This window comes from Miniopterus natalensis, chromosome 14, assembly GCF_054644295.1.
Source record: "Miniopterus natalensis isolate mMinNat1 chromosome 14, mMinNat1.hap1, whole genome shotgun sequence".
Taxonomy (NCBI): domain Eukaryota; kingdom Metazoa; phylum Chordata; class Mammalia; order Chiroptera; family Miniopteridae; genus Miniopterus; species Miniopterus natalensis.
This window is the reverse complement of record NC_142094.1, coordinates 8926060-8942016: the sequence shown is the minus strand read 5'-3', so window position 1 is coordinate 8942016 and position 15957 is coordinate 8926060. Positions and strand designations below refer to the sequence as shown.

The window sequence follows — 15957 nt, the reverse complement described above, 5'->3', positions numbered from 1 at the left end:
GCACACCGGCGGTGGGGCACCCCAGGAGCTGAGGGCTGGACTGGTAGTGGCCAGGCCAGCCCTCCCCTTCTCAGCCTAGATGCCCACGGAAACAGGAAACAGGAGACAGCCCCTCTCTCCCAGGGGCACAGCACCCCAGGTGGCGGGCTCCCCTCGTGGGGGAATCTTTCTTTTTCAGTTGAGAATAACAATACAGTGAGGGCCCCTCCCCACCAATGCCTGCATTCTTTTCTTAGGGGCCTCCAGCTCGAGCCTGTGAGTGAAGGGGCACAGGAAAGCACCTCAGGCCCAGCTCAGCCCTGCCTGCACCGTTACTGCTGGGCCCTGGCCTCACAGGAGCTCTGAACCTGGGACCCTGGCTGCCGTTTCCCCAGGGCTCCACCACAATATGGGTGGGCTTGTCAAGCCCCCCCCCAGCTCTCACCGCTGATGCCCCTGTTATAGGAGGCCCCAGAAAGAAGACAGACCACAGGGCAAGTGATTGTGGACATGCAGGTCACTCTGGCAGGCCCTGACCTACTCCCCAAAAGACTCCATACCTTGGGGTCAGCCCAAGGGATGGACGGCTGTGCTCCCAAGAGGCACTTGAGCGATGAGCTGAGGAAATGCCCCAGAGCCGGTAAGTAGGTGGGCTGCAGTGAGCCTCTGTCAAGGTGCCCCCTGGAGTTAGCCTTGCCTGGCCTCCCTTCTGCCGCATGTGGGCCAGTGTGTAGAGGTGGCCAACACATCCTCCCAAAATGTGTGAGCCAGGGTGGCCCATGCTTCCTGGCATTTCTCTATAAAAAGACACCTATCTAAGTCCAACTCTCCTTTGGACAGGAGATGGCGAGGAGCCTGGGTCCTGCTAATGGAGTTGACCCCCTCAGCACCTTGCCTTGATCACAGGGGGTGATGCTGTGAAGCTGATGGCAGCAGGAATCCACTGGGTGCCAGGCGCTGTCTAAGCACTTCAGATAAACCCACCAAATCTTCGCAATCCAGTGAGGTCGGCAGGATTGTCAACCCATTTGATACACGAAACAGACGAGGCACCCAGGTGGCTAAGTGCCCGAAGTCATTCGACCGTGAGGGCAGAGCCTGGTGTACATCCCTGCTGTCTGGCTCCAGAATCTACAGCCTTAACCCCTACATGTGCTGCCCAGAGCAGAAGCTGGGGCACTGGGATCGGCATCTCCAAGTTCAAACGTGATTCTCTTCCTGGAAAGCTGGGAGCCTTGGCAAGTTCTTCAGCAACTACTGATCTGCTTCCCCACTGCACAGTGGCAAGAACCATTAATGTTTGTCTCAAAGAAGCAAATGAGATAACATACAGATGGGCCAGGCACGGTTTCTGTCAGACAGCATGTGGGCAGTAAAGGAGCCCCCCTTTCCTCCCTCCTCCAATGGAGCATCAAAATGAGCAACAAAAGCACTGTCAAGACTGGAACCGAGCGAAATAGGGTCAGCCACTGGGCCTAGCTGGGCATAGATGAAAACCTTGTTTGCCCATCTCTTTTTTGGTCCCAGAAATCTATCCTGATGCAAGAGCATGACAGGGTCTTGCTGTGGAAAGTGGGCCCACAGCCAGCCCCTGGTCCCTGGGGACTTACCCTGCAGGTACTGGATGATGCTGAGGTTCTGGGCCTTGGAGATTGCCCTCAGCACACAGAAGGTGGGCTCCTTCCAAAAGCAGCAGCTGTGCTCCCGGAGACAGGTCGTGGCAATCAGCAAAGACTGGAGCTCATTCCCCGAGAGGAGTCCCTCCAGCCCCTGAGACTCACTGAAGATGTTGAGCAACATCTGAAAGAAAGAAGAAGGGGAGGGGGGGAGCTAAGAAGACTGGTTAGGAGCCCTCCTTGCTGCAATGGGTTTGTTCTCTACTTTTGCAGAGCACCGATGGGCACCTGTTGCCACAAAAGATAAGCCAGTGTGTTGTCACCCTCTACACAGACCAGCATGGTGAGCAGTGCCACTTAGAAAAGGGTGAGGGGCCTGGGGCTGTCTAAACTCATAGCCCCTATAAAAGCAAAGTTAGTTTTTCCAAATCAGAAGAACAAAGGAGAGTTGGACTTAGATAGAGAAATGCCAGGAAAATGGCACCAACCATTAAAGTAGGGAATTAACAAGATCCCGTGCTATTTAAAAAGTAAGATGTATTACTGAACCCCCAGCTAGCACTCACACTCTACTCCTCCACAAGACCATGTGTGTTTTCCTGCAACCTCTTAACCGGGGCCCTTGTCCCCACCAATCCATCTCCCTGTGGACTTCAGACACTGTCTGTCCACTTGGGGTGGGTGGGGCACACAGGGCTCTGCAGGGATTCGCCCTGCCCCCTCTCTCTTTGGCTCTTGCTGGTCTAACTGGACCTTCTTCCAGTTCAGCAAGTATGGGAAGCTCCTCCCACCTGAATCCATAGCCCTCCAGCGCAGTGATAAGAGTCCACCCGGGGCAGTCCTGGGGGCTGGCTTCGGTCCCTGCACATGGGCGTGGCCACCACCCTTGGCTTAGATGACTGCTCCTGCTCCTTGCCCCGCTCCTCGCACAGCTCCACCCAGCCTTAGCCTTAGCCTTAGCCCTGGTTCAATGCCATTTCCTCAGAACGGCCTCCTCTCTGCCGCCGTAAGTCAGGCCCCATGTCCTCATTTCCCAGCACACCTCGGCCTTTTCCCTCAGAGCACTGAAGGAATTGGACACTGCTCATTCCTGGGACTGTTCCCCCAGTTGGCTTCCACACCTTCCTGTCACCTGCACAAGAGAGGGACTGTGCTTGCTGAGGGAACCTTGGGTGTGGCACAGAGCTATACCCGGGAGGAGTGTCACGGGTTTTGTGGAATGAGATGAGGAAGACCCTGCTCTCTATGGGTCACGTTCTCTGCACCTGCCAATGACACTGTAGACAGGGCTGCACTCACTCCCTGTAGGGCACAGAAAGCCCAAGGATACAGATTTGCTCACGTGCCCAGCGCTGTGTCCTGGCCACCATTTGGAATATGACTACAGGCAGATGAGGCTACACTTCCAACATGGGCAGGTTAGGGGACAAGCCACCATACGTGGGGCCTGCTGGACCTTGTTTGATGCCCTCTGGTAATGATGACTCTGGCTTGAGAATTAGTCTGAAGTGGAGGTTAATCTGAATGCCGATGTTCTGTAGACAGCTGCAGTTGGAAATCCCTGCGTGACCTGGAGGCCCTGCTCTGTGTGAGACACTGTCCGGGCCCCGGACACACAAGTGTGAGTGAGACACACAGTTCTGCTCACCCTCCCTCACCCCAAGGGCAGTAGCTTCAGCAGGTCCTGCCTCCCTGAAGGCAAGAAAGCAGAACCTGTCAGTGACGGCAGGGGAAGGAGGCGAGCGCTGTGTGAAAGCTGCTGCTGGCCGTCAGCGGACAGGAGAGATGGGCAGTGACAGGAGGAAATCGCATTCGGTGCTCAGTGGCCAGAGGTGTCTGCGGAGACCAGGCATCTCTGCGTGCTTCAGAGGCTGGCTGTGAATCAGCTCGGGACCCAGAGTCCCAGGGCTCCCACCTCCCCACCTGCTACCCTGAGCTCATTTCTTCACTTTACCTTAGTTTGTATAGAACCAGGAGACAGTGCTACACACGTCCTGGATGGAAGAGGGGGCTCCGGAGGTGACAGGCCAGAGGCCTGACACAAGGCACACGGCAGGTGCTTAGAGAGCACCGGACAGTTATGCAAGTGCGGGTAGTGTGCGTGTCGTTGGAGGGGGGGGGACCAGGAACAGAACCCTGCCGATGCTGGGGAGGGCGGCAGGGCCAGGAACGAAGACTGCAGAAGGAGCAGGTGGGCCCCAGTGGAGAAGGAGCCCACCTTTCTGAGGAAGAACAGGAGAGCATGGATGCAGAGATGCAAAGAGGAAAATCCAGGCTCCCGGTGCACAAGCTCCCCGAGTTTGCAGAGCGTGGGGGGGGGCGGTGAGCTGGGGCCTGGAGGAGAGCAGACGGGAGCAGAGCGCGGTCTCCGCCCAGAGGAGCTCAGCCCCCCTCTCACTCACCTGCACAAACATCCTCTGGACTTGGATGTCATCCTCCAAAAGCTCCTTTTTTTCCAGAGGAAAGACGAAGAAGAGGTAAAGGCACTGCAGGAGCAGCGCTGGGAGCCCAGACTCCGCAACTCTGCCCAGCGTCTCCTGCAAGGGAAGGGCGGACCTGCTGTGACCGGGGGCTACAGTGAGACACCAGGCCTCAGTGTGACCCCAGGCCTCAGTGTGACCCCAGACCTCAGTGTGACCCCAGGCCTCAGTGTGACCCAAGGCCTCAGTGTGACCCCTGGCCTCACTGTGACCCCAGGCCTCAGTGTGACCCCAGGCCTCAGTGTGACCCCAGGCCTCAATGTGACCCCTGGCCTCAGTGTGACCCCAGACCTCAGTGTGACCCCAGGCCTCAGTGTGACCCAAGGCCTCAGTGTGACCCCTGGCCTCAGTGTGACCCCAGGCCTCAGTGTGACCCCAGACCTCAGTGTGACCCCAGGCCTCAGTGTGACCTGAGGCCACAATGAGAACCGAGGCTGCAGAGCTGGCCAGCATGTCCCAGGTCAGAACAGCTATCAGTCTGTGTGGCCATCATTGTGGGAATGTGAGTGAGTCACTTCCTCTTTCTGGGCGACACGTTCTCCAGTGATCATAGGACTCACCTGGGGTGACTGAAGGCTAAGTTAGGATAAAGTGTAAGCTGTGTGCTCAATAAAGGTACATCTTTTATAAGACTGACAGTAGGTAGGAAGGAAAGAAGGAAGGGGGGAGGGGGAGGGAAGAAGAAAGGGGGAGAGACTGATGCAGAGCAAAAGTGAGGGCTATTCTGGGCGACGGCCGGCTGACTGCTGGGCTGCCCCCTGCAAACTCAGTCAGGAGGGGATGGCTGATACAAGTGCAAACCACAGAATGAAGGCCCAGATCAGGGCCCTTCCCACCCCCCAGTCAGGTCTAAACCTCACTGTGACCCACAGGCAAAGACCAGTAACCAGAGCTGCCGGACCGAGGAGAGGAGATGTTGGAAGCTGGCAGAGATCAGCCCGCGCGTGGAGCTCCTGGGGACCTTTCTTCCAAGCGCCCTGCCTGCAGCTCCACAGGATCACTATGGCTGTGGTCTCAGTGTGCGTGTGTGTGTGTGTGCACGCACACATGTGGGCATACGTGGGGTTCTCCTAAAGTGTACTGTCCACACAATTAGAAAATCAGAAAGGAAGGCAGGCCAGAGCCAGGAATGTCATGCAGTGCACTGCTCCCGCCCTGCCCCTGAAAGCTCCCAGGGCAGGTCATGTCCAATCCTTTCCTTGACACCAGGCTCTGTCATGATCAGATCAGGGTGGCCCTCCCTGTCCCCATGATCCACTGCTCTACTGGGCGCCAGCTGCTTACTTTTCTCACTGCTCACAGCAGAAAGCCAATCTGCAGGTTAATTCTTGCTGCTCAGGCTGAACTCAGTCCTTTCCCAGGAGCAGAGAGGCCCTGCTCCGTGCCGCAGGGGGCCGTGCCCGACAGGGCTCCCAGTGCCTACACAGGAAAAGCCAGGCGGCCCTCCCTCTGGCTCACCACCGCAGCCTGCTGCTCTCACGCCGCACACTGAGGCTCCTCCGATACCTGTGTCGCCACTGGATGGAGAGCAGCAGCTGCCCAGCTCTGCCCCCTGCTGTTCCTGGCGCTGTGTGCTAGACCCATCACAGTGGGCACTCCCAGCAGAGGGCAGATGAATGAGTCTTGGGCCTGCCCCGCAAGGGGTCTCTGGTGGTCACATCTGCTGATGGTCACAGCTGCCAGGACCGCTTTTGCCTGAGATGACACCCAGCCATCAGCAGACCACTCGGGGAGGAGGCTCCCAGGCCCCTCTTCACAGGGGGAGGACATGACCGCAGCCAGGATGGGGTGCGGGTGGGAAGGGAAAGAGGAGAGGCCTCCTTCGAGCAATGTCTGTGTGAGCGGGCACGGACAGGAGGCAGAGAAGAGCAGGGGCTCCGAGCTCAGGCAGCAGACAGGCTGCAGCGACACAACGCGGGGAGACTGCTTTCTCGCCACTAACATGACACCATGGCCGCAGTCACGGGCCTGGGGAGGACAGCGAGCACAGTGCTGGGACACACCCAGCCTCCCCGACACACAGGGCCTCAGCCATTTTCAATCTTCACAGCAGCCCCAGAACTGAGGCATCACTGTCCCCCGTTCGCAACGTCAGCAACACAACAGTCACAGAGAGGTAACACAATTCGCCCAAGGTTATACACAGCAAGTCAACTGACATGCAGGATTCAAACCAGAATTTCAGAGTTTCAGAAGTCGTGCTTTATACCAGAGGGAGAATCAGGGAGGGGAAATAAGGACTCAGCTTCATGGAAAGAAAGGTTCTCTGGAGACCTGCCCTGCCCTGAGCTGAGATGTCCCCGTGCACACGAGGAGGGATGCAGGCCGGCCCGGGCACCTGGCACTTACCGAGTCTGTCCCTGTGAGCACAAACGCCGACTTCAGGAGCAGGTGGCCACCCTGATCCGAATCCCCCTTCCACCGCAGCAGCTGCGCAGCGGCTGCTCGTGCTTGCTCTGACAATGCAAAGAGGAGAGGGCGTCACCACCAGAGTGACACAGTGACTTGCTCACCCAGCTTGCCCCCCGCGTGGCTCCTTTTCCCATGAACGCACCTTAGCATCTTCAGGGGATATCTGCCTTCTGCTTTCCCACGTGCTGCCTGGACCTATACCAACTTTCACACTCTGCCAGGTTAATCTCCTTGGAGGACAGGCTTTCACATGCAATCATCCCTGTTCAACAACCTTCAATGGCTCCCCATCGCCAAATAATAAGAACGGGTTCCTCAGTGATAGACTTCCCACCAATCAGGGTCTTCACTCACTTTCTGTATCACACAGCCCTTCCTACTACAGGGACTCCTGCCATCTACACCACGCTCAAGCTATTCCTTCCCCTGGAATTCCCTCCACAGCCCAGCCTCCAGGATCCAGCTCCGTGAGTGAAAGAATGCAAGTCAGAGACCCCACGACAAAACACATGCTTTGACCTCAGTGTCTTTTCTGGATCGAGCTCTCCACTGAACACTCGGGCACATCTTTTATCCCAGCACTTCCTCCCAGAGCCCTGGTCATGCATGTGTGTGTGTGCATATGTGTGTGTGTGTGTGTCCCTCCCAGGAGCAGCAGAGCTCCCTAAAGTCTCCCTTCCCTGCTCTGCTAGCCTTTCATTTCCTTCCCAAAGTGCTCAGTGGCAGAACTGGCCCCTGGTCTCTTCGGAAGGCAGAGCGCTAACTCCACGGAAAGCAGAGGGGGACAGAGCTGGAGGCCAGGGAGGAGTCTTCAGAGCTGTTCTACTTTCCCGTGAATTTTCTCCAGGTCCTCTCTTCTCTTACCTGCAGGCTTTCCCACAAGCACCTTCTGAATTTCTTGGACTAGCTGGTTGGAAACCTCTTCTGCCAGCCTTTGGAGACTGGGAAAGTGGATGATCCCCACGGAGTGCTCCCAGGCCTGAATGCAAACAACAGGACTTGGTCAGAAGTGTCACAGCTACAAAGCTCCCTTTCTCCTTGTCAACCCAAACCAGTGGCCCAACTCACTTTCCCAGGTGCATCCCAAAGGCCACTGCACCGCCTACCCTCTGACTTCCACTGTGCCCCTACCCTCATGCCTGCTAACTCCCTGGCTTTCTGCTGAGCTCCAAACCCATGGCCAGCTGGACCCTGGACACCTGCCCTGAACTCATGCTCCTGAAACACCACACACATGACGCATCCAGTGCTTTCCCCAGAACCTGCTGTATCTTGTATCCGTGAAGGGCCTTGCCAGGTACCCAGCTGCCCTGGTGGGAAGCTCCAGGAGTGATTCTCTAGGGCTCCCTCTCCCTCGCCTTCCTTTCCCCATCAGTTGTCATCTCACTGATTCTTCTCCTTCCAGAATTTCCCCTGGTTTCTGTCAGCAATCCTGTTCCTAGGTCTGATTTTCATCTGAGCCTTTTTCTTTGTTCCACTGTATTGTCACAGGCCAAGTTCACGAGTCCTGGGGTGAGGAGAGAGGGGCTAGCCTTGGTCCAGGACTTGAGTTCAGGATTTCCCATCCCAGGTCCTCACCAGGAAGGTAAGCTGCTGCGAACCTTCCTGGCCACTAGTGGCCGCTATAAAATGCAATTCTGCTGGACTCCCACTCTCTGGGCCCATTCACTAGCCATATAAATTATATTCCTGCCCAAAAACCTGGCCGGGTTTTTTAAACGAGATCCTCCTTCCAGAGAAGGCGAGAAAGGCATCAAGTTCCAAAGGGAAATCATTTCAATGTGTTGCCTTGCTACACGTACTATATTTGTTAAAATGCAAAAACCTTCAAAAGTCTTCTCTATATTAAAAAATGCTGTATACAAAATGGGGAGGAAAGCCACAGATTGGTAGTAAACATCTGCAGTGCGTGTAACTGGCAGCGGATAATATCCAGACTGCTACAAATTTGTAAGATAAAGGTAAACTGATTTTTAAAGAACAAGCAAATGAAACAAGTAACTAATAAAAGATATAATAAATAGCAAATTATTGATAATGAGGAAAATGAAAATGAAAAGCACAATGAGATATTTCATACTTTTCCAGTTGGTAAAAATAAGAAGCCTCACAATATGCGGATGGGGGACCACAGAACCCCCGCTCTGCTGTGGGAGCGCCACGTGGAAGGGCCGCTCTGGAGAAGTAGGTACCAAGCCAAGAAAGTTGAACGGGCGCGTGTCCTACAGCCCAGCCACCCGTCTCCGCTCCAGGTGCCTCCCCGAAGGGAAGGCTGGCGCTTGTGCACACGGAGACTCGGACAAGAAATATGTCTGTGGCATTATCTGTGATCATGAAAAACCGGGCAACTTTGTTCATCAATAGGACCGTGAATGAATAATCTGTGGCATATTTATATAAGTACACTACATAGAACTGAAAAAGAAATAGAGCTTCATGTATCAGTGCAGATAAACCCCAGAAAGAGAATGTTGAGTGGAGAAAGCAAGTTGCAGACGCATATTGCAGTGAGTCTACAGAAGCCTGCGAGCCTGTATATGCGTGTATATTCCGGCGCTCGGCAGGACAGGGTCACCACTGCAGGAGGGCGGAGGTGAATGACGCCGGGACGCTCGCACAGGTGGCTTTAGTTTATCTGAAATGTTTAATTCACTTTATGTGAGTGGGGAATATTTGGGTATTTATTTTGTTTAAAAACAAACTTTGTACCTGAAAATTGTTTTTATTTTCTGCCCTGTAAGCAGAGGTGCCCCTTCCTTTGTAAATAAAAACGCATACATCAGAACTTTGCTAAAACTACAAAAATGCTGGATAAATGTTAAACACTATTGCACACAGTAGACCTTCAGCAAATATTTGATAAGTGGACATGATTATGAAACCCACACTGAGCAGAATCATGGCCCAATGCATCATGTGCTGGGCTTGAGCCAAATGCTGTCCCACACACTTACCTGCATTCTTTCCATTAACCCTCACAACAACCCTCTGAGGTTGGTATTAGTATTGCCCTGCTTTACAGATTCTGGAGCAGAGCCCGAGGGTGAGCCCAGAGAGCCAGCTGAGCCAGAGCGAGGCGCTGGATTACTCGCCCATGCCTGAGCAGCCTCGCGTGCCTAAGAAATGTATGCCTACCACCTGGAAACCAGCTATCACTCGGAAACGTTAATCCCTGGGAAGAAGTCAGTCCTTTGGCTGGGAACTTCTGTAGGAAGACTGTTCCCCTCCCCAGCAACGAGAACTCTGCTATGCTGTCTTCTTGACAAATCCCCGTGCCCCTCCCCGCACTGGCAAACCCCTCAAAGACCAATTTGCAGACAATTGGCTCAGATCTTCTAGATCGTCTTTGAGCAGTGGGACTGCAGGAGGCACTCTACAATAAAGCAAATTGGGCCGTTGCGAGTTGAACAGTAATTGTACACTCAGCCAGATCCTCCCAAGGCTCGCTCTCCTTCCTGGGACCTCAACGGGCACTTCTGGCAGTCGCGTTAACTCCTTCAGGCCACTGGGGTGCTGTTCCCCGCACGGAGGCAGTCATTTACTGAACGATACCGTGGAGACCCCAAAGAGTTAAGGCAACTTCCAAAAGGACCTAAATCTTTTCCCAAACTGGGACTTGCATGCTGGGCGAATATTGCTCAATATTTTAAAACCTTCCATTTACTCCCGTTATCGAAGCTGCGCCAGCATGCCTTGTGCTGTCCCTTCACATGGAAGAAAGTGGAAGAAACGCTGCTGCAGTCTCCAGTGGAAAATATGGAATGACAGAGGCTCCTAAGGAGATGGGAGAAAGCCCGGCTTTGGAATGACAGACAGCCTGGTTGGTTCCCAAGGCTGACGGCAATATCACTAATCCTGATCGCCACAGACTTTGGTGGCCTGGTCTTTAGTGAGCTCAAAACACTTTCGCGGCTTTACATGAACTTCCCCTGCTAGTGCGACAGCATTCCCTCCCTTGAACATAAAAAAGTGATGCATCAAAATTTGGTGAGCACAACAGTATTGTTGTTTTCCCCAAATGGGAATAAATCATGTTGCAGGCCCCGCTCTGAGGGGTAGAGTCAAGGATGGACAAGGAGGGGTGTTGACCGTCACTATCCCCTCTGGACACCACACTTGGAAATAATGGTTGGCCATCCTGTTATTATACTTAATGCTATTTACCCTCCATCCACTGTCAGCTGGGTCCATGCTTGGTTTTCCCGAGAACGATTAACCAACTTAATGCCATGAACTCAGCACCACTGGCCAGGCAGTTAGCCTAAGAGCACATGCCTGTGTACATACACATGTGTGCACATACACGAACACATGCACACACACAAATCCTCACTTCCAAGTACAATCCCTCCACACTGGGAAACAAATACATGTCTCCCCTTGTTACCCACTGTTCTGGCTACCTGTATAGCAAATCACCCCAAATTGAGTGGCTTAAAATAACAGCGATCATTTATTTGTGTCATGGACAATTTGGGCAGAGCTCAGCAGGCTGAGATTTCTCTGCCTTACTCAGCTGGAGTAGCAAACAGGGGCTGCGAGACCCTCTTCCAAGAAGGGGTGCTCACAGGGCTGGAAAGCTGGTGCTGGTTGTCAGCAGCAAGTCCTGCTGCAAGAGCAGGGGATCTGGTTCCCCTCCACATAGGTTTTGACCTAGAGAAAGACCTAGAGAAAGAAGCGCTGTGCTCCGTTTCACAAGCCCCAGCGCTGTTCGAGGGAGCCCAGCGGTTCCTGACACAGGCCTGCGCAGACTGCCAGCTCTGCTCTCCACTAACAACCCGGTGACCTTGGTCAAGTCACATAACATCTCTTTCCCCATTTCTAAAGCTGGGATAAAAATGGCACTCCCTTTGTAGGGTTAGTGTGAGGGCTTGAATCACTTAGAGCTGGGTGAGTATTGCCAGTGATCAGCCCAGGCTAAGACTCCTCTGGCCTCGGAAGGGAAGCGATGGAGCCTGGAGGAGCCTGCAGCCCTCAGTGAGAGCTTCCTGTCTGACTCCTCCCTCGGCAGCTCCCCGCTGGGGCTGCAGCGCCCTGAGTCTCCATCAGGCAATTCTTTATTTCCAAGACAGCAACCCAAATGCTGAGGAGGTTCGCTCCTTCACTCCCTAAGTTGTTCTTTAACTCCAGAGATGAGACAAGAGAGCTAGAATTTAATGCAGAGCCGACCAACTCATCTTTGTACTTGCCCAACAGTTAGTGCAGATGCACGTGTGCACTATGGCAGGGACGAGGGAAACGTGTCCGGGTCGTGGGTTTGGAGGAGTCAGACACAAGAGAAAGCCAGGGGCCCAAAGGGAAGTTCCTTGGGGAGAAGATGCCCCAGGAGCCCCCCTGAGGGAGTCTCCTCCACAAGACACCAGCCGTCCAATCCCAGGACTTACCAGGTCGAGGCAAGTGGCAGTCACTGTGATGGGGTCACATGACCTTCACATGACCTTTGCCAAAGCTCTGCCTGCACCTGGGCCACCCCTTCCATGCTGGGTTTGACTGATCAAGAGTCTGGCCCAGTGTCAGATCTCACTACCCAGGGACACGGCCCTTTCCAAGCACAGACAACAATTCAAAATCTCCCGTGTTCGTTGTCTGTGAACAAGGACTATTCCAGATCATCTTAGTTTTCCTTGGGGCCGAAATGAAAAGAGCCAGGTACAGAGAGTTGAGATCCACCAGACAAAGTGTTCCAGGACTCTCAAATGTGCTCGGGAGTCTCTCAGTCCAGCAGGGCCATCGTTTCATGACACACAATCCATGCATAAGGCTTGGACTTCAACGGCCACATTCCAGACACAGCATGACTTTCGAGTCCTGATAGTTCCAAGGGGGTTCTTCATAGACAACCCTGAAGAACACTGTCCTATGGTTATAAAATCCAGAACAGGCAGGTGATAAGCTTGATTTCTTACACAAGGACCTGTGTTCCAATGGATGTTTCCAGTCGTCATCTACAGCTCAGGCTTTATCTGCACTACACCTGAAAAAAAGCTCCTACCTTCCCCAGGTCTCTTTCCAGCACCAACTTTTCATTAAGAAGCCTGAGGGCTCACTCTGCTCCGGCTCCAGGTCCGGCTCTGGCAGGGTTTTTATTAGTAAAAACTTAATAGAAATACCATGTTTGTAGACACATAGGACTTAATAAAAGACTGTAGATTTTAAGAGATGATTAAAAGCCTGAAATATTCTGCTTCTCTAGGGTTCATCAGAGGTAGACTCCAGCGATCCCAAACACAGAAGGTTGTGTCAGGAGTTGGGGGAATCGTGGTGACAGGATCTGAAACCTCATGTATGCAGCAGGACTCACCCACACAGTCTCCCAGCAGTGTTGCTAACACTGTGATTTACAGATGAGAAACTGAGGTTCAGTGATATTTCGTAACTTGCTCAAGGATGCACAGCTAATAAGCAATGGCTCCAGGGCTTGAGCCTGCTCTCTCTGACTTGAAAGCCCCTGGGCCGTTATGGCTGCCAACCAGGACAAGGTTTGGGGAACAGGGACCAATATCAAGGTTCACTTGTAACAGGAGCTGTGCGCCACCCTTGGGGTGGCAGCCTCAGGTGCCTATAGGGCCAGGTAGCGTAAGTGAGTAAGGTGTACTGAGTAAAAGATGTTAGGGAGTGGGGGCTGGGGTAGGCTAAGAGACCAAGACCATCTTCTGTCTAAGAGGGGTGCCTTAACCACCTCCAAACAACTGTTGGTATTACAGCTACCAAAATTTTCTAGAGAAACTGAAAATCTGATTTTCAGGTGAAAGCTTTCCATTTTGAAAAAAGTGGCCAGTAATTCATTTTTAACCCCTACAAGCCAAATAAAGCACTTTCTGGGTGCGATTCAATATCATCTACTTTGGACTGAACTCTCCATAAGGATAAAACCTCTGTTTCCTTTACTCTTACAGCCCAGGGCCCTAGAACAGAGTGTAAATGCTTAATACATTTTTATACAACAAACGAAAGTATTCTCAAATCAACAGTCTGGCAAGAGGCAAACGAGTACCAAGCCCTGGCTCTCAGACACAGAGCACTTTCCCCAGAGCCAGGCTGCCCAGCTCAGTGGAAAAGGCACAGCACAGCCGGTGAACCCACACACGCCCGGGGAATTGTGGACAGGGTGGAGGCTGCTCACAGTTTTCCTTTCAGAAGGCAAAGCTGACCTGAGAACTGGGTGAGACTGAGCAATCTCCCAAGCACTGGGGTGTCCGGGCAGGGAGGCTCGAAATGAAACCTGAGCCACCTCTCCTCACCTAGCCCTTCTTTGCCTATGTCTCGGTTAGCCAACCTGTGTAATGGGATGAATGGCGTATACAAGCCCACATCATGGAGGAAGATACTGAGTTCATGAACAATAAGTTACTTGGCGGGTTTTCTTTTTTTTTTTTTACAAAAAAACATGCCTAAGTAGTCAATGCCTTTTATAAATATGATCCCAAGAAGATTCTGAGTCTTCTTTGGAAACCCATAAATGTTTCTGGTTAATAAGTTAGATGAAACATTAACAAAAGGGTTTCCCAATAAAAACCTGCCTCAGTCTTCATCTGTCCCAGTCTATTTTCAATGTGAAAAGTATCTCAGATTCTCTGTTCTTTTATTGTAGGTATTTTTTTTGAGTAATAACTCAAAATCAATAGTCCAGCAAAAACTAAGTCCTCATAAAAGATGTGTTTCCAACTGTACAGCAAGCCTTCAATATGTTCAACTACAAGGCAGGCCTCACTGTCAGGAGCTCTGTTCCAAGACAACAAGGAAAATCCCTTGTCCCCATACTGCCACCAGCTGCCACCAGCTGCCACGACCCCGAGTGTCAGCCGTGGGCAGGCTGGCCTTCTCCCAGGGGCCGTCCCCGGGAGGGAGCCCTGCTTCGGTGCTCCCATGGATTGTCCTCAGTTTGCATGATTGACACAGTTTTATGCTCCTGCTCTTCCAGGCCTTGGTGCTGGCCTGACTGGTGTCTGAGATCATCAGCCATCCCTGCGACTCTTGTCTTAAGATACAAACTCCTTTGCTAGCTCCCAGAGGAGCTGATCCCTTCTCTGGCTTCCAAGCTCGGGTCATGGCTCAACAATATAACTTTTTTAACTGAAGAGACAATATTATTCCAGAGTCAACTGCTCATCCATTCCCAGACCTTCCTCATCGTGGAGATGAGCCTCGCTTGACATCGTTATGAAATAACCCAACGTTCTCTCTAAGCATTCAGAGACTACTGTGATGATATGAAAACCAAGCAACTCCAGCTTCCAACCTCTCTGTAGGGGTCCCAGAGCCCTGTACAATGGTGCAACTTCAAAACTCAGAACACCCACCTTCAGGAACAGAGGGAGGAGATGCAACAGGCTCTTCTGACGCTCAGCTGGGCTCCTGTGAGCCAGCTGCTGATAGTCCAGAAACTTCCTTTCCACCATCTCCCAGAGAGCTGTGGGGCCCTGGGCCTGCCCTCCATGTGGGAAGTCAGACTGAGCAGCGTCGGGCTGGCCGTTGTCTTTGAAACCTGGATCCTCAGCTCCATCTTCAGCCTTTGAGACGTCTGCTGCCTCCATGCCTTTGCAAAGCAGATCTGGATTCAGAACAAAAGACAAAAATGAAAGGCCTTGCTGCGGCACTTCCTGACGGAGCTGGTGGCGGGACAGGTACTGAACTCACTCAGTCCAGTTCCCGTTGAAGATGGTTCCTCTAAGAATCTGAAACTGGCTAAAATAGGAAGACTTTTTAAAAGGAGATTTAGCCCAGCCCGGTGTGGCTCAGCGGTTGAGCATCAGCCTAGGATGGAGGCGATCGGGGTTCGGTCCCCGGTCGGGGCACATGCCCAGGTTGCGGGCTCGATCCCCAGTCAGGGGCGTGTAGGAGGCAGCGGATCAATGACTCTCTCATCACTGATGTTTCTCTCTCTCTTTCTCTCCCTCTCCTTTCCTCTCTCTGAAATCAATAAAGGTATATTTAAAATAGAATAAAATAAAATAAAAGGAGATTTAGATTTAAAGTGACTCACAGATCCTGGCCATCTAACATGTACTGGGCTTTTTAGACAGACTCCTACGAGAGAGATGGGTCTTCTGATTTTCTCTGAATGGTAAGGAAACCAGCTGGGCCAGAGGTATAGGAGTTGCTAGATATCCAGTTGAAATGCAAACCTCTAACACCAGAGCCTGTTTTCCTATTACCTGATGCTGCTCCACTTTTAAAAGACTGAGTTAATAGAAGAGACGTGTGTGAATTATCTTACCAATATTTGCAGAAGCAAGTAATTCTAGATCTTCAATTGTAACTTCTTTCTACCCCACGAGTCTAACAGATATAGGTTCTTCATTCTCAGCATTATTTGGTTCACACTTAATATTTTTAGAGGACTTTGTCCTCAAAATGACTTCTTAAACCCCCATGCTAGCTTGAAAGTGCTTCTCTATTAGTGTAAACAAGAACAATTTGTGCAAGCTGCAGATCTTGGGTCAGTAGGCATGAGAACAAAAACCTAAGCA

The 15957-nt window shown here is 52.3% G+C and overlaps 1 protein-coding gene across 2 annotated transcripts in view; it reads right to left on the bottom strand.

The window, feature by feature from the left end:
- WDFY4 (WDFY family member 4) overlaps positions 1 to 15021 on the bottom strand; it is a 240722-nt gene extending 225701 nt beyond the window's left edge. For both annotated transcript variants that reach the window (XM_087824106.1, XM_087824105.1), the window contains exons 1-5: positions 14788 to 15021; positions 7352 to 7466; positions 6425 to 6531; positions 3998 to 4132; positions 1590 to 1779 (exon numbers count right to left, since the gene is read on the bottom strand). In XM_087824106.1, coding sequence (XP_087680232.1) covers positions 1590 to 1779; positions 3998 to 4132; positions 6425 to 6531; positions 7352 to 7466; positions 14788 to 15021 — 781 coding nt within the window. The remainder of the gene's footprint in view (positions 1 to 1589; positions 1780 to 3997; positions 4133 to 6424; positions 6532 to 7351; positions 7467 to 14787) is intronic.
- Between the last annotated feature and the right edge of the window lie 936 nt (positions 15022 to 15957).